Source organism: Mus caroli, unplaced genomic scaffold (genome assembly GCF_978045245.1).
Source record: "Mus caroli unplaced genomic scaffold, Mus_caroli_1 scaffold_1, whole genome shotgun sequence".
In the NCBI taxonomy this organism is placed as follows: Eukaryota; Metazoa; Chordata; class Mammalia; order Rodentia; family Muridae; genus Mus; species Mus caroli.
Genome location: NW_028227256.1, coordinates 140,850,435 through 140,877,637, shown reverse-complemented (window position 1 = coordinate 140,877,637; position 27,203 = coordinate 140,850,435). Strand labels below are relative to the sequence as shown.

Genomic DNA, 27,203 nt, shown 5'->3' with positions numbered 1-27,203 from the left:
ATATCATGTGCTGTACTTTTAGCCTGATCTGTATTATATTGCTTGTTAGTACTACACTTGAACTATATTTCAAGATGGTTGTGAACTACCATGTGGGTGTTAGGGAATGAACCCAGGCTTTCTCTAAGAGCAGTATAGGCTCTCAACTGCTAAGCTATCCTCTAATCCCCATATTTCTTAAGCTTTTGAAATATAACTTCATAAATTTCCCGGCAATTACATGAATATTAACCTAGTAATATTTAATATTAAATATACATATTAATATTTTATACATGGATTTTAAAATTAGACTTGTATTTTCACAGATTGCTCTAAGAAGCCATTACTAAAATTGATGCAGTTTTTTTTTTTTTGTATTCAAACATGTTTCTGCATAGCATTTTCTATAGTAGCAACAGCTTTATAGGTCTCCCTCCATCCCCTTAAACTTGTGTTTTTTGTTTTTTGTTTTGTTTTGTTTTACCCTTGCTTTATTTTGCCTTTTTTTTTTTTTTTTAAATATTGTGGCACTGACTATAGATTTGGCCGGTATCTTTTTTTTTTTTTTTTTTTTTTTTTTGATTTTTCAAGACAGGGTTTCTCTGTATAGCTCTGGCTGTCCTGGAACTTACTCTGTAGTCCAGGCTGGCCTCGAACTCAGAAATTCACTTGCCTCTGCCTCCAAAGCGCTGGGATTAAAGGCGTGAGCCACCATGCCCGGCGGCCCATATCTTGATAAAGAACTTCCTATTATGATTTACTGGTCTGTTTGTTTTAAAAAACCTATTAAGCATTAGGTTTTTTGTTTTGTTTTATTTGCTTGTTTTTTATTTATTTATTTATTTATATATATATATATATTTTTTTTTTATAGATTTATTTATTTATTATACGTAAGTACACTGTAGCTGTCTTCAGACACTCCAGAAGAGGGCGCCAGATCTCGTTACGGATGGTTGTGAGCCACCATGTGGTTGCTGGGATTAGAACTCTGGACCTTCGGAAGAGCAGTCGGGTGCTCTTATCCACTGAGCCACCTCACCAGCCCGCTTGTTTTTTATTAATGTGAAAAAGGCTCTTACTTCCTTCAGGTTTTTGTTTTGAGGTTCAAAGGTGTACATGAATACATTGAATTGTACTATCCTCAGAATTGTTAGATTGTAGGGAAGAATTTAATTTTACTTATTGCAAAATTTGTTTTATCATGCATGCATAATACTGTAAATTTTCTCTTCTAGTGCATAGCTTGCCCTTTTTCTGTTCGGCTGTTATTTAGAGTGAACACATAAATGGTAAATGTGTACTAATTTCATTTCATAAATAACTTCTTTATCGTAGAGGCTTTAAGATCAGATGTATGATTACATATTTTTTTCAACATAATCAGCACTTAGGTGGTAATTTACTTGAAGGAAATGGACTAGAGTATAGTATAGTAACAGGTATCAGGGAATTTCAGTGCATATAAAAGTTTTATAATATTTTTTAGATTATGCATCTTCCTGGGTTTTATCTAAAATCCACTTTTCTTTTGCTAATAAGGTTACCTAATCAAATTTAATAGTCAATTATTCTATTTATTTATTTATTTATTTATTTATATTTTAATTAGACTTTTTTTTTTTAAATTTTTTTTTTTTGGTTTTTCGAGGCAGGGTTTCTCTGTGTAGCCTTGGCTGTCCTGGAACTCACACTGTAGACCAGGCTGGCCTCGAACTCAGAAATCCGCCTACCTCTGCCTCCCGAGTGCTGGGATTAAAGGCGTGCGCCACCACGCCCGGCTTAATTAGACATTTTTTTCATTTACATTTCCAATGTTATCCCAAAAGTCCTCCATACCCTCCCCCCTTATTTATTTATTTATTTATTTATTTATTTATTAGATATTTTCTTTATATACATTTCAAATGCTATCCCGAAAGTTCCCTATACCTTCCCTCTGCCCTGTGGCCCTACCCACCCCCTCCCTCTTCTTGGCCCTTGCATTCCCCTGTATTGGGGCATATAAAGTTTGCAATACCAAGGGGCCTCTCTTCCCAGTGATGGCCGACTAGGCCATCTTCTGCTACATATGCAGCTAGAGATACGAGCTCTGGGGGTACTGGTTAGCTCATATTGTTGTTCCACCTATAGGGTTGCAGACCCCTTCAGCTCCCTGGGTACTTTCTCGAGCTCCTCCATTGGAGGCCCTGTGTTCCATCTTATAGATAACTGTGAGCATCCACTTCTGTATTTGCCAGGCACTGGCATAGCCTCATATGAGACAGCTATAACAGGGTCCCTTCAGCAAAATCTTTCTGGCATTGTGCAGTAGTGTCTGGGTTTGTCAATTATTCTTTACTCCAAACCACCTCTAAATTTTAGAGATGTCACTAACATGTACAGCATATCCTTTAGAATTAGTCTAGGGGCTAGAGAGATGGTTCAGCATTTAAGAGCACTTAAGAAGCTCTTACAGAGGACCTCAGTACATTCTGACCATCCAAATGATGGCTTGCAATCATCTATAACTCTAGTTCCAGGGTATCCAATGTCTGCTTTTGGCCTCTGCAGCTACCAGGTATGTATACGGGGCACATATACATTCAATCAAACATTCATACATGCTATAGCTACATCTGATTCTGGAAAATGTACAAAAGTAGTTTTTAGTTTTCTTTTAATTTAATATTCTCTTTATCATATTATCACCAAACTTTTAATTTTGTTTTCTATTTCTTGGCATTGGCATAGCTTTAATTATTTACTTTGAATAAATTTAATACCATTACTAAATATATTTCTCTGTTAAATTTTCATCAATAAGCCTATATTTAGGCTACTACTTTATTTTAAATGACATGGAACTTCTTTACTATTAGAAGAATAGATATTAATGTTTAGTATTTCTGTTATTTTATAATTGAAAATCTGAACCATTTTGTTCATGTGACAAAATTTAGTATATTTAATGACGTGCTTTTATAAGGGTATTAGATAGTTTTTAATACTCTGATAGCTGCTGGCTGAGTTTTAGTATGCTATATCAGTTTTCTAGTGTTTGTAGCTTAATTTAAATCTTCAATCAATTTTGTCTTTGGTATAAGTCTTGCATTCAAATTATTTTCTCATTACTATTTTGTCTTAGTATTCATTGGGTTGTGTGCTTAATTCATCTTTTCCCTCTCCCCTTCCCCATCATCAACTTCATTTGATCTTTAATTCTAAGTTTTGGTTTCTTTTCCAGGTCTTTTTCTTGATGGATGTTTCTTTTAGTGTTGTTCTTCTTGTCTTTCCTGCTTCTCATTTCCTCTGTGAGTGACTGCTCTCATGTTTAAGTATCTGGTTTAAAATTCTTACTGCTTCTGTTCTGGACAGATCTTACAATTAGATGCTAAATTCTTGGAAATTACTGTTTTGTGTGTGTATGTGTGTGAACAAATTGAAGAAATTTATTTGAAATGTTTGTAAATGGAAACTATTTAAGATTCCACTTCTGCTTTAGTTGGAAAAAGTATTATTATAGAACTGGATAAGTTTTGCAGTTGAGCTTATATTATAGTGACCCCGAGATAACTTATACATTATAATGAATCGTTAATAGTGAATACATTATAATGTATCATAAACTATGATATAATATAAAAGTTACCCTAGCATTAACAGAAGGAACTTTATGAATTTAACTTTAGACTGAGTGTCGTGGTTACTGTTTGTAATCTCAACACGTAGGAAACTGACGGAGGGCCATGCGTTTAAGGCCAGTTTGAGCCACGTAATGAGATCTTATTTATCTCTTTCAAAGATAAAAGGAGAATTATAGCTTTATAAAGTGCTTGCCTAGCAAATGAGGCCCTGGGTTCAAACCCAAGCACCATGTAGACAAAAATTCCTCAGAAAGCTAAACTAGAAATACCCTTTCTTTAGCTGTATTACACTGTAAAAAAGATGATCTTCAAATAATAGTGTCAAATTTGGAGACACCTATAGTCATAAAATTATTCAGGCTTATTTAGTTACCAGTATATTTTGTGGTGGCATTTCCTTTGATCACTATTTGAATGGCTTCCTCAGCATTTACCATTGTTGCTTTTCCCTGTTCTGACTGATCTCTCTCCAGATAGAATATATTTCTTCTTTAGATACATAGATAATTTAGCTTAAGCACTAATATGTTTTCATATTCTGCTTGATCTGTTCAAGAACTGTTCCTTAGGTAACTAAAATTTATGATGTAGATATCCCAAAGGTCTGACTTAACTGCAAAAGAGGATAGAAGTTGTAGAATGTGTTTGCTTTAATCTTGGTGCTAACCACATTAAATTGTGTTAATTTCTATGGTAAGAGAGAGGCAAGGATCTTTCTGGATTCCATTTTTCATCCTTCATACATACCAGCTTGATAGATGAACGGGTTAGCTTAAGTACTGCCTTTTTCTTTAACTCAACTTCAGTGTTAGAAAACACTGCAATTTGTTTTTTATATCATGGTATAAAATATTCATAATGTACTCAGAATGAATACAAAAGCCATACATAAATAATAAATTGAATATTACTAAAAGTATCACTGTAGAAAACAATGAGTAAAGACATGTGGTTATATTGTGTTGGCACAGCACATACCTACTGCACAGCTTCATGATAGCAGCATTAAAAATATTTAAACTTGAAATATTTATTTGAAAGATGTGAAGCTTTACTATAGAATAGTGGTAGTGTATGGAAGATTTATTCCTAAGAATAATTGGATTAGATAAATTTTGTTCACATTTTACTGAGCTGATGGCATTCCACAAATAAAAATCACTTAATGAACTATTTTTAGTAATGTAATGTGTCTTCTCTTCCTCTTAGCTCTCTTCTTCCTTCTTTCCCACATACATAAAAAATAATGATGATATAAGTGTGGTAGATGTTGCCTCATACTTCAACCCAATATACTAACATGTATTTGCTGTACAAGAAATGTGTACTGTAACAGGCACCAGGTAGCTGGAGTTGCTGAAAAGGCTTGACTCCTTCCTTAGTCCATCATGGTAACAAACAAGATGAAAGCCTGGCATTTCTGTATTCATTTTTCATTTGTTTCCTTTATTTTGTGTCACCTGTTTACTGGACAGTAAGCACATTAATCATTCAGGAAGTGTCTGTTTATAAGCAGGTGATACCTCGGGTACAAGGATGGATTGTTTCATAAACCTTCAGTCCCTTTGAACAAGATGGAAAGGTGAAACAGACTTGTCAAGCTGAGAGCAGGATCTGTGATGGAAGACTATACCGTGGGCCAGAATGTCTTCTAGGAGCCAGATTAGTCCCATTGGGAATGACAGTGACTACTAATAGATTAGCAGCTTCTTGTGAGGTAGGAGTTGATAAAACCCTTAGTGGGACCACACCTTGATGAAACTGCATGATGAGATGTATCTATCTCTCTCAAGCCTCCCTAAGTCTTCCTTTATTTAAATATACAGGTGTATCAGAACTCTGAGACTAAAATTTGGGCTGGGCTTCTTTCTTTGTTAGTATTCCCAGTACTCATTAAGTTTATTAGAATAGAGAACTAAGTGTAGCTTGTTGTTGCTACTTTAGCTGGGGTTTCTCTTCTAAACCCTTGATCACACTACTATTTCTATTGGCCTCTTGTTTACATTGTATTGTTCTTATCCACGGAAATATGCAAGTCATCTTCTGTATAGTATGAATTTTACACATAGGCTTTTGTCTCTGTCACTTTAGTTTATTTTACTAAGAAACAGTTATGAAGACTGTAGGAAAAGTAATTTTTCCTAAACCACTTACTGTCTTAGCTGTTCTTTCTTTCATCGCGGACTTGTTTTTAGTGATGTGTGTACTAGATGGGTCAGATGCAGAAAAGTGTATGGTTTAAATTAGTGATCCAGGTTGTTAGCATGTGACCATCACAATAGAATTTACTAGTAAGGGTAATTTCTGCTATTTCCACATGGTCAGTAGCTGTGTATTGAGAGTGTTGAGAAAGCACTCATGGTTTTAGTGGTACACGACTTTAACTCCAGCACTCAAGAGACAACCTGAGCTGCATGGCAATTTTGAGGATAAGAGACTAGAAAAAGGGTTTAAATCTATACTAAGTGTTCATATAGTTATAGACCCTGGATTAACTGTTTAAGGTTTTACTTTGAACTTCAAGAATTTTATTTTTGTAGAAAGTAAGTTTACTGGTCCCCTTCAGTGTGTTGTTTGCACTGCTAGATGCAAGTGTGTGTGCTCTTTAGTTTTCCTTTCCTTTTTGAAAAATGTTGTATAGGTATGAACAGATCTCTGATAATGGAAAGGTGTTTTAAACAAAAAAAGACCAAACTTAAGATAAAAAGGAGTAAAATGCTAGATCATTCCTCTTTGTTCATTAATTTCTAACCTCACAGGTTTTACATTGTATCACTAGAATTAGGTTGGCTCAGACTCAAAAAGATATCTTTATTGCAACATCTTAGCTCTTTTAAATTGCAAAAAGTAACAAAACTTAAGTTATTTTGAGGCTTGGCTAAAGATGAAAATGCTAGACAATGGTCAGCTTTGCATTTTATTTTTATTTATTTATCTACTTATTTATTTTACCGGCCAGTGCCTTGCTATCACCTCAGGCTAGCTTTGATTTCATAGTTCTTCTGCCTCCTGATGTTGGGTTAAAGTCACGAGCCCCTATGCCTATCTTCAGTCTGTTCTTTAACAGATTAATTGTTCTTGGATTCTTTCTTTGCTCCAACTTGTTCATGTAGTAGAGCAGCTGTGGGCACAGTCTTAACATTTTACAAAATCCCAGAGATATTAAAAATGGTTTTATTAGTGCAGAGTCTGCTCATACTGTGTGTTTTATCAGTTAGCTTTTGATTACCATCAAGAAGTAAGCAAACAAACCAAAAACTTGGAGAAATTGATAAAATTAAAGAATACTGTGGCTAAAAATACAGAAACTTATAATAAAAAAATAACAGTCTAAGGATTTGTTTGCAGGAACTGAATACATACTTACATGCATAAATGTGTATAAACACATGTACATATTTGTGTACATATTTTATGTTTTTAATTTTTGGCTCAGTTACTGTTTTAGCCAAAGTAGTAACTGTTTCATTCTTGTTTTTCTATGTTAGTTTTTGAATCCAGAGTTTATTTTTTGTATCCTATGAACAGAATTCTCTTTAATAATCACTGTAATCTCAGAGATATACAGTTTCTGAGTTTTATTAATTTGTTGCTGAAACCCATTTTTTTATAAAATAAATTTTATTTTTATTGTCTATTAAACACAATATTATGACACATTTATAGTATGTCTGTTACTGTAGTGAGATAAACTTACACATCAATCATTGCAAGTAGTTACCCAGATATCTTAGGTCAGTAGGGGCACCTCTGAAGTTGAGACCTTAAATATTTTGACTTCATTAATTTCTCCATCCCCTGATTTCTGGCATTCTGATGTATTTTCTACTCCAGATCTGGAAGAATTTTCCATTTTTGCAATGATAAGTGGTTGTTTTTTAAGGCAGTGGTATCTAGAAACTTTAACCTGAGCATTGGAAGTATTCACTGAACTAGGGACAAGTCTGATGGCCCAAGTTCTATTTTGGAAATCACATAGTTGTAGGAAAAACCCAACTCCTACAAGCTCTCCTCTACTTGCTGTGGCATGTGCTTAAACACATGTAAACACAGATAGAATAAATAATTAAAAAATTTTTTTGAGACAGAGTTTTGTCTGTTACACAGCTGTGACTATCCTTGAACATCCTATGTAGACCAGCCTGTCCTCAAACACCTAGAGATCTGCCCACCTTTGTCTCTCAAATGTCTTAGTTAAAAGTAATTAAAAAGTATTTTACACTATTGAGGCTCCATTGTCTTTCAATAAACAGAAAGTTCTTTTGAAATGTTGGATAATATTTTTTTATATTACTATTTCTAATATAATCCAGAAATTGAAATTTTCACTTAAATTCCTTGTATCATAGAAGAAAGAGTTCCTCTGTTGTTAAAAAGGAGGGACTGTGCACCTAAGCTCATATCTCATATGTTTTCTTCTTACGAGTACATTTATTCCATTAAGAGCACGACTGCTCCTCTAGAGGACAAACGTTCAACACCCAGCACCCACATGGAAGCTCACAACTCTGAAACTCCAGTTCCAGCAGATCCATGGCACCAGGCATGCACATGGTGCACATATATGTGCATGCAGGCAAAATACTTACACACATAAAGTAAAATAAGTAAATCTTTAGGGAAAGATACAGTATAAGTTTAAATGGTACTCATTGACTCAAAATAGATAAAAACATGAATAAAAGTCAGCTAATTTTAAGATCATGATTTTTCAGTATAGTTGTAGAATATGAACTGTAACCATTTAAAATATATTTTTGTATCCTGATTAATTGGCAGGGGAGTTTAATAAGGCTGTGTTTCACTCATTTCTAAAGTTTGCCTTTTATCTATTTTGTCTTATTTTTGAAGTATTACTATGTTGCTTTGGCAGATCTGGAATTGCAGGGCTCAAATAATTAACCTGTGCCTCATCTTACCAAGTAGCCAAAAGTATAGTATAAGTAGGCTTCTCCATACCCTGCTTGCCTTTAATATTGGTAGAAATTAGTTTTGCTTAGTTATGAATAACCTTTATGTTCATCTTCACTTTGGATTCTCTTTCTGACTACAATGAATTAATAAAGTAGTCATTAAAAATCTTGAGAGTAGGTGCTTGAGTAATTAATATTGAATTTTATATCATCTGGCATCTGTTTTTTTTCTTTAAATATTTTTATTTCATTTACTTATGTTGTGTGTGTGTGCGTGTGTGTGCGTGCGTGCACAGGTGTCTTGGTGCACACTTATAATGGTCAGAGGACAATTTGTGTGAGTCAGTTCTCTTTTCCACTATTTGGGTACCTAGGAAAAGGCATGGTAGTATCTTTGGTTTGTTTGTTCTTGAGATATGATCTCTTTATTATGCAGCGCCAACTATCTTTGAATTTGCTATGCAGACCAGGCTTGGCCTTGAACACACTGAGATCCACCATGCTTCTGCCTGGGATTAAAGGTATGTGCCACCACTCCTGGCTAGATTTAATCAGGTGAGTTGGCATTGGCCCTACCACAGATCAGTAGCTGAGAACTGGTCCAATGGGTAAATCTATGCACTGCTGTATTTGTCTGCTACAATTACAGTTGTGAAATTTCTAAGTGTCACTTGCCTACTATTAGCAGATGTAACCCAGGGCCTAAAACAGCAGTGTGCACAATTTTTCAAAATTAAAGTTACCATTTACAAATATTTGCAGAGGAGAAGAGCAAACAACCAAGGGACCAAATGTCTTTTCCTTTACCTTTTCTTATGTATCCCTAACACCTGATGCCATGTGCCAGTGAGTGAACAGTGGCTGTGAGATCTGTGGGCCTGGCCAAAGAGAATAAGTAGAGAATGAGGCATAGTGGGATGAGCCAATTGTGCTTGGTTTTGTAGAACTATTAGCTTCTGCCATAAATGAAATTCATAGTAGAACATCATAATAGTGGATAAGAGCATGACCTCTGAGGTGGAAGCCTTTCATTACTAGCCTTGTGATTTAATGTATTTAACCTCTTGTATGAGTCTTTTATCTTTTAGTGCTAAATGTATTGTATAAAGCAATAAGGGTACTTTTAACAGTTCCAGATACATTGCTTCCACAGTCAGTAAATAGTGTGCGTGCGGTATTGTTATTGGTATTTTATTATTATTTTTTTGGGGGGGGGGAATCAGGTATTTAAAAAGTTCCAATTAGGTGTATGTGCTTATGTATTTATGCATGAAAGACATTAAGGAAATGCAAATTATTTATTGTTGAAGAATTTAATTACTTCTAATTTTATTTCAAACAAACTAATGTTGTAAATACTGAAATTTGCATTTTCCTTCTGAAATGTCTATTAACATTTTGAGTTTAGTGTTACACAGTTGATTCTGTAAACTTTCTTTTGGTCAAATCAATATAATAATAGTCATTTTCAAACATTTCTTATATATAAAAATTTCATAGTACTAAGGTAAACAAGATATAATTAACAACTGGTGAGACATTATATAGCAGCTTATAAAGTTAGCATTTATATTATTGAAAATTAAATGTAAAAATAAATTAATAATAGAATTTTTATTTTAAAGTAAGGTTTGATGGTTTTCTTAGGATTTTATTGTTTAACCTAAAATTGCCTTGAACTCTCTTTCCTCCTGCCTTATTTTCCAGTGCTGAAGCTATGCTACTGTGTGTTCTCCCAAAGTCAAAAGTACAGACTTTAGACATTAATAACTTGACTGGTTTAATGCTCTCTGAGGACTCAGACCATGATTAAATTATCTTTTCAAATTAATAGAAATAATTTTAGTAAGCACCTAAGTATTTTTAAGAACTCTGTGTTTTTTAAGTCAGTATTTTAATCCCAGTAATCCTATACTATTAATAGTTTTAAAATATCACTTATGAGTTCTCTTTTTGTTTACATACTTGTGCAGGAACGCTCACAAACATACATACTTCCCATTTTCATTTTAAACCTTTGTGATATCAGAGAGACTCAAGTACACTGACAGGGTCTCTCTCTGTCTTTGATCACTGGTGTGGTTTGGTGTTGTCCTCTGTGTATGTCTTTTTGTGAGGAAATTCTGTTCACTACAATTACATAGACTAAATTAAGTAAAAAATAAACATTAGCTAAGAGCTGGATCTGTTTTATAGCTGATTATTCATAACCATTTGGTGTGGAATAGAATACTTAGGCTTCTTATTTAAAAAATGAGCTATACATTTAATATAAGTAGAACTCTGTATTACTAACAAATAAAGCTTTTTGTGCATCTGTCAATTTATCCTTTCATACTAGATTTAGTGATAAAAACGATTATTAGAATTCTGATAGGAGATATTCTGACTTAATTAAAATTCATAAATATTCATAGGATACACTAAGTTTCAAAGTTACTGGGCTTGTGTTTATTGATGTTACAGTTCATGATAGGGCCAAATGAAATATGAGAACATTTGTATAGCATTTAGTTCAGGGCTTTGTTGTTTACCTTTTAAAAACCAATAGTACCTTGATTAAAGTGCATTAAGTATATTGTCCATTCTAAAAGCAAATGGTTATCAAACATACGTAGCTTTCTCCCCACCATTCCCTAAATGGTTTGAATTGGTGATGCAAATATTTGTCATCTACCAAATTAAAAACCGAAGGTTTACAAACTTGACACTGAGAGAAAGAAATAAGTGCCATAAAATGATTAAATGTTGTCTTACGTACACTGCTCTCAGAATATAAACTTTTCCTATATCTCGCTGTTTGGCAGATATACAACTTTAAAATACATTGAATGAAACTACTACCTCTATTCATTTTTTTCTTCCATATTTAAAACCGCACATCCCCCCTGTGCTGTTATGTTACTACTTGTATTTCAGCTAGAGGAATATGATTCTATTTTACAGACATACTTTAAGTCAGGTATAGTTGAAGATAAAAGCACTCCCCAAGAGTGTCATATTTTAAAGGCAAAATCCATTGAAATATGGGCTTGACCCTTAATACCAATGAGGAAACAAAATTTATCATCTATTTTGATACCTTTAATAATTCATTTTATAAAAACTTGAGCCTGAGACACATTAATTTTTCACATTTATCACATCATGTCAAAATAATTTTCCCAGTATAGATAAGTATTAATAAAAGAAATTAAAATAATTATAAATTATTTTTAAAAGTATATTCTTGAATGAGAATTGCATTGCTCAAACACCTGAATGCTATGAATGAGTTTATGGAATAACTTAACTAAATCTTATTGCAACTGAGTCAGGTCAGAAAATTTGTTCTTTGCACAATTACAAAGTTCCTTTAAAATCAATAGTACTGTCTTATTTACATTTAGTTATATGGTGAAATCAAAAGTAAATCTAGGAATCTTTTTACTGTCTTCATTTATTAAGATTTATATAGAAAATGTATGCAGATACATTGTATTGGTCCCTAATGTAAGACTTGAACCATTTATGTATGCATGCTTATTATTGCATGTTAATATAGAGAATCTCCTCATACAGTTATTTAAATAGACTCTTTTGGGATACCTTTTTGTCATAATTTGCAATTGTATGAATTATCTTATCCAGAAATTTAAAAAATAGCTTTGAATTCCTTTATGTGATGAGTTGAACTAAAACTTGTCCTATGTATATAATCAAGTTTTTAACTATACATGCTTTAAGCAATATTTACAGACTCCACATTTGAACAAAAATAGTCTTCTAGTGTAGTTTGCGGTGTCGATACCTGCCTGCCTTTTCCTTTGCTGCATTGGCACAGGCATTGTGCTTATTTTGTTGTAAATGGTTCCAGTATTTTATCAGTTCACTAGGCTGGAACTGATGAGAGGTAATTAGGTGGCTGTATTTACAGCTTGAATAAGAAACTCGCCAGTGATTGAACACGAACTCATTGGGAGGGGGCACAGGATCAACTCTCAACTTGGCAAGACAGATCCCTACATATACATCTTCCAAGTGCAAACGACGGATACCTAAAGAAACCTTAAATATCTTCTCTGCCAGATCCCCAGAAAACACATAACCAGTTCCTGAGCAGAAGACAGGATAGCGCTCACTTGGGTAAAGGTCTGGTGGCATGTACCACTTACTGTCTTTGTTTCTGTTCGGTGCATATCCTCTCATTAGATAGCCAGTAAAATAGTTATGTCTAGGAGGCAGGTCTGGCTTTAGTAACTTGTGTATTAAATATTCTGTGTTGACAAACATGTCACTGTCCGTTTTCATAACATAGGGAGTATGTGGACAGTATGTTGCAACCCAGTTCATACCCATTAGTGTTTTAATGGTCAGATTATAGTATGTATCTAAGTATTCCTGCTGAATTATATCATGATACTGTCTGCTTTCTTCTTGAATTGCATGTTGAAGATAGCCATTTAGCTTAATACTTATGCCCAACAAAAAAACCCGTGTAATTTGGATGCCAGGTGCTAAAGTTTCATTGCCCCAAGTTTGCCGTATAGCTCTTCTTGCTTCGATTTGTCCAGGTTCTGCAGCTATTAATAGTATTAAAAATGGACTTTTCTCTTGACATTTTCCAGGCTCATTGATAATATATTTGAAATGGTAAGAGTTTGGATGTCCAGTACCTTTTTCATTATAAATGCTTCCATTGGCACTGAGAGTGTTCTCTAGTCCTGTAACTCCTTGTGGTGATAGCTCTGTGTTATTGGAGTTACTTGCTGTTTGAGGCCTCAAAGTCTGAGGAGCTACTTCTTTCCAGATGTTCCGAAGGGAGCTATGGTTTGTCTCACTTTTTGTAGAACGAAATCCTCGGAAAGTGTATGTCACAGGATTTTCTTTAAATCCTGGTCTACCTGGTAACCAGTCATGATGATTGAAAAACAAAAACATAGCAAAAAGAAACACTAGAGAAAGTATACCCATAAGGTGAGTCCGGAACAGAGACCTCTTAGTATTCCAGGTCATTTTTGCAAAGCAACAGTGTCGTCTTCTCCACTGAAGCATGTTGTAAATATCCAGTAATAGTAACAGATGTCTGTGGCCAAAAACACTGTTGTTCTGTCCCTGAATCAATACTGTTCTTGACTCATCGTTTTCTGGTTCAGATACACGTCCCTCGATGTCATTCTATAAAGATGAAGCATAATGGTTTACAAAATGCAAAATTGTGCAAACTGCCTTAAAAAGTCAGCTAATAAAAGGACCTTTTTAAGCTGAGAAAAAACTGGATAAGGCAACGTAAAATTACTGACAACAAGATTTGTGTCCTTAAAAGATATTCTTGTGTGTAATGAACACTCAGAAGATAAGTGATAGATTAATTTTATTTTACTCACTTGATGATTTCGATAGCTCTGCTCATCTGTCCCTTTGACCTAAAGGGTTTTAATGTTGTGTCCATGTAGACAGGAAAAATGCTTTTCGATTTCTGACAAAGGCTCTGTAAGAGGGCCTTTAGAACAGATGGCAAATTTATTGACATTAATTAAAATTGATTTGACATACCATGGCGATATGGTGCACAGTCAGTGGCCTGTTTTGGAGAATGGACATGTATTGGTTTTGGAACAGAACGTGCAGGTTTAATTGTGGCAGGGTTCAGTTAGTCACAGTACACTGCTTGGCATGTTTCCAGTCTCTCCCCCTGACCCCCGTGTCAAAAAAGCCAGTGAGAAGATACACCTGTCAAAATTCATTTTTAGGGTTTAGTGAGTTCAGTGTGAGATTTTAGACAGCAATAAATAATTAACAATTTACAGTACTTTGCTAGTTTTACCCATCCCCCTTAAATAGTATATATCCAGGATATCAGTCTTAATGTATCAATGGTTTTGGCAAAGGGTGTGTATTTTGCAGTTTTTCTGGACTTCTTGAAAAATATAGACAATAGCTCCTACTATTGTGAACTGCTTTAAATTACACTTTCCACAAAATACATTTTAAAACATTCTTGAATTACACTTTTTTGCATGATCTGCAATGCCAGAAGTTAGTTTAACTTTAAAGACTTTATAGTAGCATTACACTTATAATTCTAGATTGTTCAGAAGTTCACAAGAAATTAGTGATGCCTCTTAGTGAAAACTGGCTGTTTTGCAAGAGGCTTTTCAGCATAGCATAAACTTATTTGTATTTGCTAATTTTTTCCTTGTTTTTACCTATTCATAGATAAAGATTTTCTAGATGAAGAAGTGGGGGTCATAGCAGTAGTTTGAATTCCAATAAATGCTGTTTTAGGAAATAGAGAGACATATCTAGTTTTGGCTTTTTTTTTTCTTTTAGTTTTTTTTAAAAAAACAAACAAACCCCAAAGTAGAAGTCATTTATATAATCATTAATTTTGAGAATGGTATTATTAAATTCTTTTGATCAATATGTGATTTTTCTATTATTCACTGAAATAATTTCTTTAAACAAAGGAAATAAAAATTTTAACATAGCCACTTATTTCTAATTGTATGTGTAAATGCTTGTGCTTATTTATCTCACGATAACGATCTACTTATGATTGATAGCAGTTTAGCTTAACCTCGACACAAATGCATTTGAAGAGTAATAGAATTTACAAGGAAGTTCTCAAAAAATTGAGTGATTGTAGCATAAAATTTACACACACACCTTTCAGTTACTGCTTGAAAGTGTTAGCTGGCTATCAATGAAGTACTATTCTATTAACAACCACTAGGAGGAGCAAGTAGGTGGGAATTTGAACAGATTTCTAATGTGTAACAGGCACTAAGGTTTGATCTTGTTTCTGAAAATGAATGGTGCGTTTAGTTACTAGGCTATACCTCAAACCTAAAAAAAGTATTTAATCACACACACAAAAGCACACACACATACACACACACACACATACACACACACACACACAAAAGCACACACACACACACACACACACACACACGGTAGTTTCTAAAAAATCTAATTTAGTCTTAGTTTTATTTACGTGAATTTAAATCTTACCATTCTATATAAAGACCAAAGCTATTACATTCTTTGCAACATGGTTTCTGCATGATATGAGTTTGAAATTACGGAGCTTCATGGCCTGATTTAGAAACAATTTTTCATGACTGTACTTATAACTAGATGTAATCCTACTTAAAGCAGAAAACTATTTTAAAGAGTACATATGAAAATTACTTTATGTAGTAGATAATGACACCCCCCTCCCCCACTTCATAATGAGAGTATTGGGTATTAAAGGGTTATGTATATAAATTTAAAAGTGAAGTTACTTTGGAAAGTTCATTTGATCTGTTTCAAGTATTATAAATATAAACGTATTAGCTTTGTGTTGATTTAACAATGCTTAGAACATGACTGAGATCTAGTCATTCAGATACTTTAAAAGTGCAAACTTTGTTAAAGAAAGACAGTTCAAAATGAATTAAATTCCAGGTAGGATATTTCAATGAACGGATAGAAGACCTTAAAGGGATGAAGTTTTGCAGTAAGATACATTGTTTACAAGAAAACAATGTCCCTGAAGTGAAATTCTAAAGTGTTTGAATATTATAGGAATATTACAGATTCCAACCTATAAAATATATACACACCCTTAAATTATTATAATTAAAACAAAAAAGATGTATTTTTTAAAAAAAAATCTATTCAAAGACATGGCAAAATTTTTAATACTTAGTTTTGTTGTTATTCAGGAACTAATATTCAACAATTTTATTGCAATTTTATATATATTCTTATGTGGTTCTATTATGATTTTATAAGATGGAGGTATGCTTTAATTTAAATTTTATAAGAATTGTATGTTTGTAAGTATTAATCTAGGAGAGCTTGGAATCCCTGTACAAATACACCTATTTGATAACTTCCCACTGATAAATGAAACGCATGCATCTAGCCTTAAATTCATTTTTTTCTAAAGTTTCTCAGGATAGAGATTAGAGATCTGTCTTTCTCTGTCTCCGTGTCTGTGTGTATGTGTGTGCATGCTGTTAAGAAAGTAAAATTGCTGTAACTATTCCTCTTTTTGTTAGATGATAAAATTATTCACAGGTTAATGCCTGTTGAATATTAGTTCTTGGAAATAAGAAAACTAAGAGTTAAAATTTTGCCATGTCTTTTAATAGATTTTAAAAAATAGATGTTTTCTGTTTTAATTATTATGATTTAAGTGTGTGTTTACATCTTATAGACCGAAATTTGTAAGGATATTACTATTTAATGTATCCTCCTGTAGAGTTCCTGTCCTTTGACTTTTAAAAGTTGATATAAATATATTAGTTTCTAAAGACAGTCCCAGATTTAAATGATGCTTTGATAAGAAAAACTTGTATACTTTTAAAGCTTTGATATATTTAGTTTATAAAGCTTAATTTTTAATAAAGATACCAACAGAGGCTAGATTTTTTTAAAAATTATTTTTGATTAGTTTCTAGTTGTAATTTTTATCAGAATGAAGATACTTAATTATGACTAGGAATCTATTGATATATGACAAAGTCTAATACACTCATTCAATCTTAATTCTACAACACAGTGCTTCCACAGATTTATTTCTTTTTGCTTTTTGTGATTGTTAGGGTAGTAAGTTTTATGAAAGTGAGAGGAAGAATCAGAATACGTAAAAAGGTTTGTAAGATTTTAGGAATATCTTTGAGTCCCTGACCCTGAGCACTCTACCGTTCATTGTCCCCAGGATAGTTTATTCTGTCCTGCAGACACATGTAGAGGCAGCAGGCAGGTCATTATCACATGTAAATAAAGCTTAGGAACCTACTGTGGATATTATTTGACCTTGTATTTGACCATTATTAATGGGTGCTGTATATTAAACTATTTTATGCTAGACTTTTAATTTCACTTTTATAATTAACTCCAGGAACAGTCTTACACTTGGTTATTTAGAATCACTCTGTTACTTAAAAACTCCCTGTTTCACCAATCTATTTAGAACAACTATTGATCTCTCTTTGTTTAAAGTTGTATTCATTGATACTGTAATAACATGTGACTGACTACTGTGGTGGTGTTATGCTTTGCATAAACTCACTACCATTTTAATCTGATGGCTAATGTTGTAACTTGTAGTATCTTCTTGTAGCTCAGTAACACTTAAAATTTGCTGATGTACTCCTGAATTGTTTCTATCTCTATCTGAAGAGATAGATATTAGAGAGAATATATTACTATGAACTGTTAAGATTTTGTTTTGAAGAGATTTTCCAAAAATACCTCAAGATAATAAGATCATATTCATGCTATTTAATATAATTTTACCCCACTGTCTCTTGATAACCATTTTAAAGAAGTTGCTTTAATTTATTAGATAAGAAATCAATTTGACCTAATTTGCTAGAGAATTGCTGTTTTTTAAAAAAAGGCTAGAGAGCTCTTTTTTTTTCTTTTTAGTTTAATTTCTCAGACAACCTTTTCAGTAAATCTAGTTACTATTTGATTTTCCTCGTAATGTTACAATCCTGCAGAATTACTCCCAGTTATTTAATTGAATAAAGCAACGACAGCTTGTCTAGTAGAAAAGGCAAATTTAAAATCGTGTATTTAGAAAGCCTTTCATAGTTTGAAGGACAGTGGACTGTATGAACTTGTTTATCAAGTGTATCAGTGCCTGTATGGTTAGGAAATTAAAACACATTTAATGAACATCATACACAAGACAGCAACATACCTTTCTTTCTTGGTCAGAGCATTAGATGGAGAGGATTATGTCTACTGAAAATACTTTTGGCACGCCATCACTTCAGCAAAAAACGATGCTATCGAACATGCGCACATCCCCCAACAGTCTGCCTCCTGTGATTGCTTTTCACAGTATCCAAAGTGTCCATCTGTCGGGGTGTCTTCAAGTTACCCTTCTTGTTCATATGTCTATATCCTATAGTCTTCAGAGATTTTTCCTTTCTTTCATTTTCTCTCTTTCACTAAACAAAAGAGCTGTAGCTGTCTGTTGTATTTGGTGCACAGTTGACTCTTTCCGACAGTTGATGCATTGAAGCTCTTTACATCTGCTGTATTCCCGGCTGGACAATGCAGTGCTGTATTCTCTTCTCAGTATCCATATTTCTAGTAATAGCGCTGAGCTGCAATGTTAAGCAGCAGAGCTGTGGTTTAGTGTTTCAGTTGCATTGGGGGAAAAAAAAAGGCTTTGCCTTTCTCCGTCGTGATTGCCTGGCAGCTGCAGGAAGGATTTTTTGAGCTGTTTTCCTGGGGTTTTAGTCTGTAATGTGAAATGCACGGTTCTTCTGTGCTGCACAGGCAGGCAGCAGTTTAAATGTGGGCTTGACAGATGCTGTCTCTGACAGAGCAGAATTTAACGTCACTGCTTGGCTGAGTCCCACGTGATTGTTTGCGTTCATTTTGACTAAAAACCCAAGGTAGGGGAAAGCTTAGAAATCTTCCTTCTATGTGGTACATATTTATTCAGAACAAATACAAGTATTATGATGAAATGGAGGTTTTGTTTTTTTAATCTTTATTTGAACTTATGCACAGGCTTTCTAAATATTTCTGTATTGGATGGTGGCTTTCATGTTTCTTAGAGACTTTTGTAGAGCAGAAGTAATAGAAGCTTTTACATGTAAGTTGGTGTAAGTTAACTCTTTCAGTGCATTCCTGCTCTTGAAGTTTTTGTCTAATTGTTCTGATTTGCTAGTCTAGTTAAAACTCCTTCATCTATTGTCCATAACTTAGATTTCCTCCCCCGTTTTCTCCAGCTTTCTAGGTCAGTTGCCTTGACTTACTTCATGTTGTGATACTGCCTACTTTTTTGCTCTGTGCAGTTTTTAGTGTTCTTGAAAGTAGTAAATTTAATTTTAAATCACTTTCTTGTTATCATTAATTTTTTTCATGTAAAATAACGTGCATCACAGAATTAAAAATGATATAGTACATAGAACACACATGAATAGATTTTTCTTGAAGATTGGTGAGTAGTTCTGCAGGATTGGTTGCATTTTGACTAAAAACCTTAGGTAGAGACAACCTTGGAACTTTTCTTCTTATATAGAAAATAGTATGCTTATATAGATTGCAGATGTGTGTTTAAATAAGTATAGTGATGAGCTAGAGTCTGTTGCTTCTAATAATGTTTAATACTTTAGAAAATGGTTTAGTAAAGTGCCATCAAACAGTTTTTTGTTTTTTGTTTTTGTTTTTTCTTATGTATTAGAGACTCTGAAATCCTTCTCTGGTATACTTAACTAAGTGCCTGGACATTTGGGCATCTTTTTTTTTTTTTTTTTTTTCAGGAGAGCAGGCACTTTTGTTACTTGTTTTTATGGCCATAACTAACATTTCCCCTCTGATATTCTAAAGATAGTAACTATATAGTTTTAGAGCTTATGCTATATATTTTAGGGATACAGACTTCATCCATTTTCACAGACCATGATATATTATTCCAGGTGAATAAAAACTACATTTCCTCTAATAGTATTCAATTACTTATCTTCATGTGTTAATTCCAGTGTGCTTTCTTGGTTTAGGTATACCCTATGACTGTCCTAGTTTGTGTCTTACACCCCCTAGAAATGATAGAATGGTAAAAAAGAAGGAAAAAGAAAACTATAAGGAGAAACTTAAAGCTTAGAACTTTGGCTTTCCTAAGTTAGAAGAGGAATAAAACCCGTGTTTCTTAGTATTGGGCTCTTAAAGCTCTATACTATATTCTTCACTGTCTTTTTTTTCTTGTCTTCATAGACAAATTATTGATTCTGCTTAAATTATTCCTCCAAAGTAGAAGTGGCCTTTTTAATATCAGTGATTTCTAATATTAGGGCTTAACTGAGGCTAGAGGTCTGTACAATTATTGTCTATTCCAAATTAGATTGAGCTATAAGTACCTGAGCTGGTTGTAAATGATATTCGCTTATGATAGTTTAATTTTCTAATATCTACTTTACAGATGAGGTACTGGTACCCAGAGTTCTGTAACCTAAATACCAGCTAATTACTGATAGGAAAGATGGTTTAAAATTTTGAAACAGGATTATTTAAAATTTTAAAATCTGAATTCCTGTAATCTACTCTTAAACATTATACTACATGGTTGCTGAAGAAATTGTGAATGTTCCCACCCAATTATTGACATAGTATCCCAGGAATCATTAATAGACTACTGAATGCATTTTGACTTTTTTCATTAAATGTTGACATTACACTGCTTTATGCTAACATGCACATTAAGGCACAGCTTATTAATTATTGGTAATATGAGGATGACTGAATACATTTTCCATCCTTTTTCTAGGGAAGGAGAAAATAACTATTCTGCTAATTATTTTTAGTATATTTTAAATCCATCCTTTGATGATACTTAGAGCAGGACAGTGCTAGATAAGTTCTCTACTTCGGATCTGTATCCCCTACAATGGCTTTCTTTAATTTTATTAAAAGGTGTTTTTATTTTTAATTTACGGTAGTTATACATATTGGTGAGGTGCCCGTGAGACATTTTATACAATGTGTACTGATCATCCCAGAACAACTGGCATATACATCGCCTCTGAGATATCCTATTTTTGGTCCTGAATTGGATTTATTATGGATCTCAGTTACTAAGGGCTTTATGGATAACTCAATAATGATTCCTGTCTATGTTGGGTTCAAGCCTGAATTACCCACTAGTGAGAATTTTTATTTTACTGCTTTCTTTGGAGCAAGTGTTTATATGACAAGAAGATCCCTAAGATTGGTAACCAGGCATAGTGTGTATCAAGCATAGTACTCATGTATACAGTAAGCAAGAATTTAAATAATATCTACTTTTTTTTTCTTAAAATTTAAGTTGAGTAAGAGCTTACAGTATAGAAAAATAGTAGCAATGATATAAACTTTTTTTTTCTTTTTTTCTTTTTTTTTTTTCAAGACAGGGTTTCTCTGTGTAGCCCTGGCTATCCTGGAACTCACTCTGTAGACCAGGGTGGCCTTGAACTCAGAAATCTGCTTGCCTCTGCCTCCCAAGTGCTGGGATTAAAGGTGTGCACCACCACTGCCCGGCTGATACAAACTTTTCTTTAGTGATCTTTTCTAAGAACTTCAGGTTTCCAGGCAAGAGAAATGGTAAAAATGTGTTCTGTTTCAACTTTGTCAAACCTTCTTTCTTTAGTCTAGTTTCTTTTAAATCTGAATTCTGTGGTTAAACTAACTCCATAAATGTGGCAGGTTTCTTTGTTTAATTTTGCAAATTTTGCTTTGCTAGGTTTTCTGACTTGTTAGTGGTGTATTAAGTATTGCTTATATAGGTCTGTTTTTATTTTTTATAACACAGGCCTAAGGGGGAGAAAAGGTATCCATTATTTTGGACATTTTGATCCAAGCCATCCAACTGGTTGTTGTTGTTGTTTATTTGTTTAATTTTTTGTTTTAAAGTTTTCCTAGACACGTCTATAATTAACTCTTAAGGAATTGAAATTTATAGAAGAGGTTTGGAAAGCTACCTAATTTCTTATTTCTACTAAATACACAAAAAATATTCCTTTGTTCACAGAGTTTCTGGTTCTGAGTGGTTTGCATGATATAAAATAGCAGTAACTTTGGGAATCATCTGTTTATTGTTATGTGTAAGTTCCATCATGTATCCTTGATTTTAAAAAGATTGACAAGAAATGGGGTTAGAACACTTCAAACACTGAGCTATTGGAGTTGAATAACACAAGAAGGGAACCAGTCCAGTCCAGTCCTGCCTACTTTGGTCTCCATTCTGTTTGTGTTTTAGTGTGGCTCCTATGTTTGATGCTCCTGTATTTTATTTCAGCTCAAGACAAGAACTAAATACTTTTTCATTTCAGTACTAGATTTTGAAACAGGTCTGATTTTCATGTTTATTATAAAATTACTATTTTACATAGTTATTAAGGGACTGGAAATTACCACTAATTTCTTAGCTCCAGCTAACCAACATCAATTGTCCCAGTAGTCCCTTCTATTTTGGACTCCAAACCCAGTGCTACCTGGCCAACACTGCCAGAGTTCTGCTGCTTGTTGGAGCTAGAACATGGCCTGCCTTGTTCTAGTACATTATCACCAGCCTTTTGTTTTCCAAATTCTTCACGGTCTAGGTTTGGCTGTCCTGGAATTTACTCTGTAGATTGACCTTGAAGTCACAGATCTGTATGTCTTTGTCATTTGAATGCTGGGATTAATTTTGTGTACTATTACCTGGACCTAAGCTTTTCTCTAATTAGAACTTGGTTTGTACCAGGCTGGCCTTGAAGACAGAGATTTGCTGGTCTCTATCTCCTGGGATTAAAGGCTTGTAATACCTTGCCTGGACCTAAGCTTTTCATAGCTACTATTTCTCAAGATCCGGGTCAAAAACCTGTGTCCTCCATTTCTGGATTGTAGCTCATTCCAGATTGAAAGTCCAAATAAAAGCAATAACCAGATAATAAAAAAACGCCTAGATATAATTATTCCTTGTTCAATGGCAAATGCATAAACACCCAGTTTATCTGGGTGACCACTTATCCAAAAGTCACCAAACACACTCTTAAATCTGTTTATCTCCTTGAACATAGGATTCAGCTCCATTCTACTTCATGGCACAGTGCTCCTTTATTCTATGAACCATACATTTTGTACTTTTATTTTTGAAGCTTGCTCATTTTCACCAAGAGGCTCTTCATAAACGTGAACTTTAGTAACCACGTAACAGAATTCATACCAGGCTTTTTTGAGACTTCCCTTGTCAAAGCAATTAGTCTAAATCTTTCCACCTTAGCCTCAGGCAGACTCTCTGGACAATGGCAAAAATCCACATTCTTCACCAAAATATCATAAAAACAGTCTCTCAGCCACATATAAAATGGTTTTCCTCTGAAACATTTGTAGCCAGGCTTCCACAATTCAAATCACCATCAGCAACAAATTCTTCTATATTCCTGCTAGGATAGCTCTTTAAGCCCCACTTAAAGATTTCCACTGCTTTCCAAATCCAGTGTCCCCAAATACACATTCTTCCAAAGAATAGCATGGCCAGACCTATCACAGCAGTACCCCACTCCTGGTAACAACTTCCAACTTTGTTAGGATTTCATTGCTGTGAAGAAACACTGTGACCACAGTAACTCTTAAAAAAGGACAACATTTAATTGGGGCTGGCTTACAGGTTCAGAGGTTCAGTTCATTATCGTGGCAGGCAGGTATGGCACTGGAGGAGCTGAGAGCTCTGCTTCTTGTTCCAAAGGCAGCTAGAAGACATGCTTCCTAATAGTGTCACTCCCTGGGCCAAGCATATTCAAACAACCACCACAGGGTTATTACATCTTTTTAACTTGAGCTTATGTGTCATTTATCCACTTTGGCATTTCTGTGGGGAAAAGGTTAGGATTGACTTTAAAGTAGACTAGGTTGTATCTAATGAATACATGGCCTTAAGCTTGATCCTCAGCCCTTCATTGAAAATTGACTTCAAAAGTTATAAAAGTAGTACCATTTTTGAAAATACTATTTTATTTAGCAACTAAACAAATTATTAAAAATTTTACTTTCCTTTAGTAGTTCATTGGTAACAGCTACTGTTACTACTGCTGTTCATTTTCATTACTATACCTTCTTTTAAAATAATATAAAAGACAAGGAGGGCTTTTGTTTGCTTGTTTGTTTTGCCTCATGGTTTTAGGGTCTATTTTGTTAAGATGGACTGCCATCACCAGCAGCTCTGCCTGTGTCACTGGTAAATTTTTTAGGGGTGGAACTTTTTGAGACGGGATCTCATATCTTGCTCAGAATGGCCTACAACTCACTATATAGCACCAACTGCTCTTAGACACACAGTAGTCTGCCTGTCTTAGCCTCCTATTAAATATTTTATTTATTTAATTTTATTTTCAAACTTATAGGCCTTGGCCAAATGGGAAACTAACTGAATGGAGAGCTTTATGAGATCTCTTTAAAGTGTTTAATTGTTATTTAAGTGAACTTTGATGTGATGTCATACATCAATTTTTATCTTTTAAAGGAAGGTGCATCTGCTCGTAAGACTCAAACTCCTGCAGCCCAGCCTGTACCTAGACCAGGTAAAAAAAAATTATATATGTAATTTTGATTTTTTTTTTCCTAAATGGTCTTGTTTTTGATGTAGTAATCTGAAGAAAATAATGGTTTTGCCTAAAATACACCAAAAGGCCATTTCTCTTGAGTGCTGATTTTAGTCATCAGCATTCCGAAAGCAAGTCTTAAATTGTGGTTATATACACAAAATGCTTATTAAGGTTTGGCCAGCATCCTTAATCTTTTTATTCATGGCAGGAAAATATAAAGAAGTTAAAATGTTTAGTTTTACAGAATCTTTAAAATCTGTATTTTTAATATTATTTACTGGATTATCTTTTCCTCAATTTGAGTTAAAGATTTGATTACTTATTTGTTTATATCACAAAATATCTGTCAAAAGCAATGTATAGAGGGAAGGGTTTATTTTAATTCGAAATTTAAAGGTACAGTTCATTATCAAGGGAAATTACTGAGGCAGGAGCTTGAGGAAGCTGCTGACATTGCATCCATAGTCAGGAAGCAGAGGGAAATGGAGAGTTAGCTCCGCTCACTTTCTCCTGTTCATTGTAGTATGGGATCCTAGCACCTGAAGTAATGCCACCTGCATTCAAGATGACTTTTCTCACCTTGATTAATGTGATGTAGATAATCTGTCACAGGCATTTCCAGAGGCTAACATAATCTAGACAGTCTCAGACAGGACTGGAGGCTTGCTTCTTAGGTGATTCTAGATCCTGTCAAGAATCATAGAAATCATAAACAAAATAAGTTATGTGACACTGTAACAATTATATATAAACTTACATTATAGAGGACATTTTGAGTAATTGAGAAATTTGATGTAGTTGAAGAGTTAAAGGACAATTTTATGATGATATTTTTATTTTTGCTTAAGATTTGTTTCAAAGGCTATATGTATCTCCTTATTTAACAATTCTTTGTTCTGTGTTCATGATATTCTATGCAAATGAGGATTCTTTTCCTATAGAAGTTCAGCATGTGCTGCTGAGCACTAAGTTCTATAATCACTTTTTAAAACAGTTGCTAGGCAAGGTTACTATTGAAATGCTTTAGAGTTTATCTTTTATTCTTGGTACCTAAAAAAACGGTTTTTGCTGATCCATGTAACCACTAATAGTATATTCCTACAGTTTCTCTGTAATCTTTGCCAGACTTAAGATAAGCTAAAGAGCACTTTCAGGAAGAAGAAAAAAAGAAAAGGAAAAAGAGTAACAGATGACAATGGATTCAGAGAATAATGTCCATGAAGTATAGCGACATTAGAGAAGCAGTTATATACATTTTTTAGAATGGAAGGATATGCAGTTGTGGTTTGCCAGTCTAATGAAGATTACATAAGAGATTCAGAAATGACAAGGTAAAACAAAAAAAAAAATCACCTTGAGGATTCTCCCATTTTATATTCTGTGAATTAATATGAACTCAATTTGTAGTTTCTCAAAATCAGTATACAAAACAAAGGAGTAGAAGGAAGTTATTGATATGTAGTAAATCACTTTGCTCAAGAGTGTGTGTGTGTGTGTAGAAATGGAAGTTAAGGGGTATTGGCATTTGAATGTTAAATGTCCCAGTAGTTTCATGTGTCTGAATACTTGTTTCCCAACCCAGTGATGCTATTTGGAAAAGTTGTGGAAGTTTCACAAGTGGAGGAAAGGCACTGGGGATGGACCTGGAGGCTTTCTATCCTGGCCATACTTTGTGTTTGTCTCCTGTTTCCTCCTCCATGCCTCCCTTTCCTGCTGTCATTGGCTTTCCTGCAATAATGGGTTGTATCTCTTTGGAACTGTAAGCCAAAATAGACCCTTTCTCTGGTACGCTGTCTTTGTCAGTTTTTAAGTCTATTTGTGAGCTTCTATGTGTGTACACTGTATTCCACAGAGCACATATGTAACTTAGAGAACATTTTTGGGGAGTTGTTTCTCTTTTTACTGTGTGAGTTCTGAGCATTATACTTAGGTTGTTAGTTTTAACAGCAGGCACCTTTTTTGCTGAGTCGTCTTGTCAGTCCTTGTTCAGGGTATTTTGTCAGAACAACAGGTTAATTATGAAAGAAGAGGGTTTTCACAATCAAATGTGAAGAATCAGGTTCTGAACTCTTCAACTCCTAGTATCTTATGCTGCTTTTTCCTGTGCTCTACACAAGTACACTGAAGTTTGAACTGATAGAAGAAATTTAGTCTAAACTAAGTATCTTATATCTCAGATGTACCCCTGCTTTCCCTCCCTCCCTCCCTCCCTCCCTCCCTCCCTCCCTCCCTCCCTCCCTCCCTCCCTCCCAAAGTTAGGGTAATTATTTTTGTAAGCACTTTTGTTCTATGGAAATGTTTGTTACATGGTATCTCTCAATTTGAAGGGGTATTGTTTAATATTGGACATGTTTATTTGCTGTTTTTTGTTGGAGGGTAGCTCCGGCAGTGTGTTCAGCAATCCAAGGAGGAGACTAGGTTTGGCGACTATATAAAGCAGGCACACACTTGGTGGATGAAACAGGGCTCCAGCAACTTGATTTTTTTTTTTTTCTCCCACAGCTTATATCTTGCAGCAAAATCTTTCACTCAGTATAAAAATTACAATGTAGTTACATTCTATTTTTCTTTAAGTGAATGATTATAATGAGTATAAGTTAAAAAAAAACAGCATGTTCCCCAAC

At 34.1% G+C, this 27,203-nt stretch overlaps 2 protein-coding genes across 2 annotated transcripts in view; one reads left to right on the top strand and one right to left on the bottom strand.

Moving 5' to 3' along the window:
- Cdc73 (cell division cycle 73) overlaps positions 1 to 27,203 on the top strand; it is a 106,584-nt gene that overhangs the window by 43,843 nt on the left and 35,538 nt on the right. The window contains exon 11 of the mRNA XM_021165244.3: positions 24,498 to 24,555. Within this exon, the coding sequence (XP_021020903.1) occupies positions 24,498 to 24,555 (58 nt within the window). The remainder of the gene's footprint in view (positions 1 to 24,497; positions 24,556 to 27,203) is intronic.
- On the bottom strand, positions 8,549 to 18,840 carry B3galt2 (beta-1,3-galactosyltransferase 2). The gene is made up of 2 exons (XM_021165248.3): positions 18,207 to 18,840; positions 8,549 to 13,678 (listed from the first exon to the last, which is right to left on the bottom strand). Exon 2 carries the CDS (start codon positions 13,553 to 13,555, stop codon positions 12,287 to 12,289), a length of 1,269 nt encoding a protein of 422 aa, XP_021020907.1. The 5' UTR covers positions 13,556 to 13,678; positions 18,207 to 18,840; the 3' UTR covers positions 8,549 to 12,286.

What these genes read in the sequence shown, in the direction of transcription:
- B3galt2 (XM_021165248.3), bottom strand. Translation starts at nt 13,555, where the DNA reads ATGCTTCAGTGGAGAAGACGACACTGTTGCTTTGCAAAAATGACCTGG.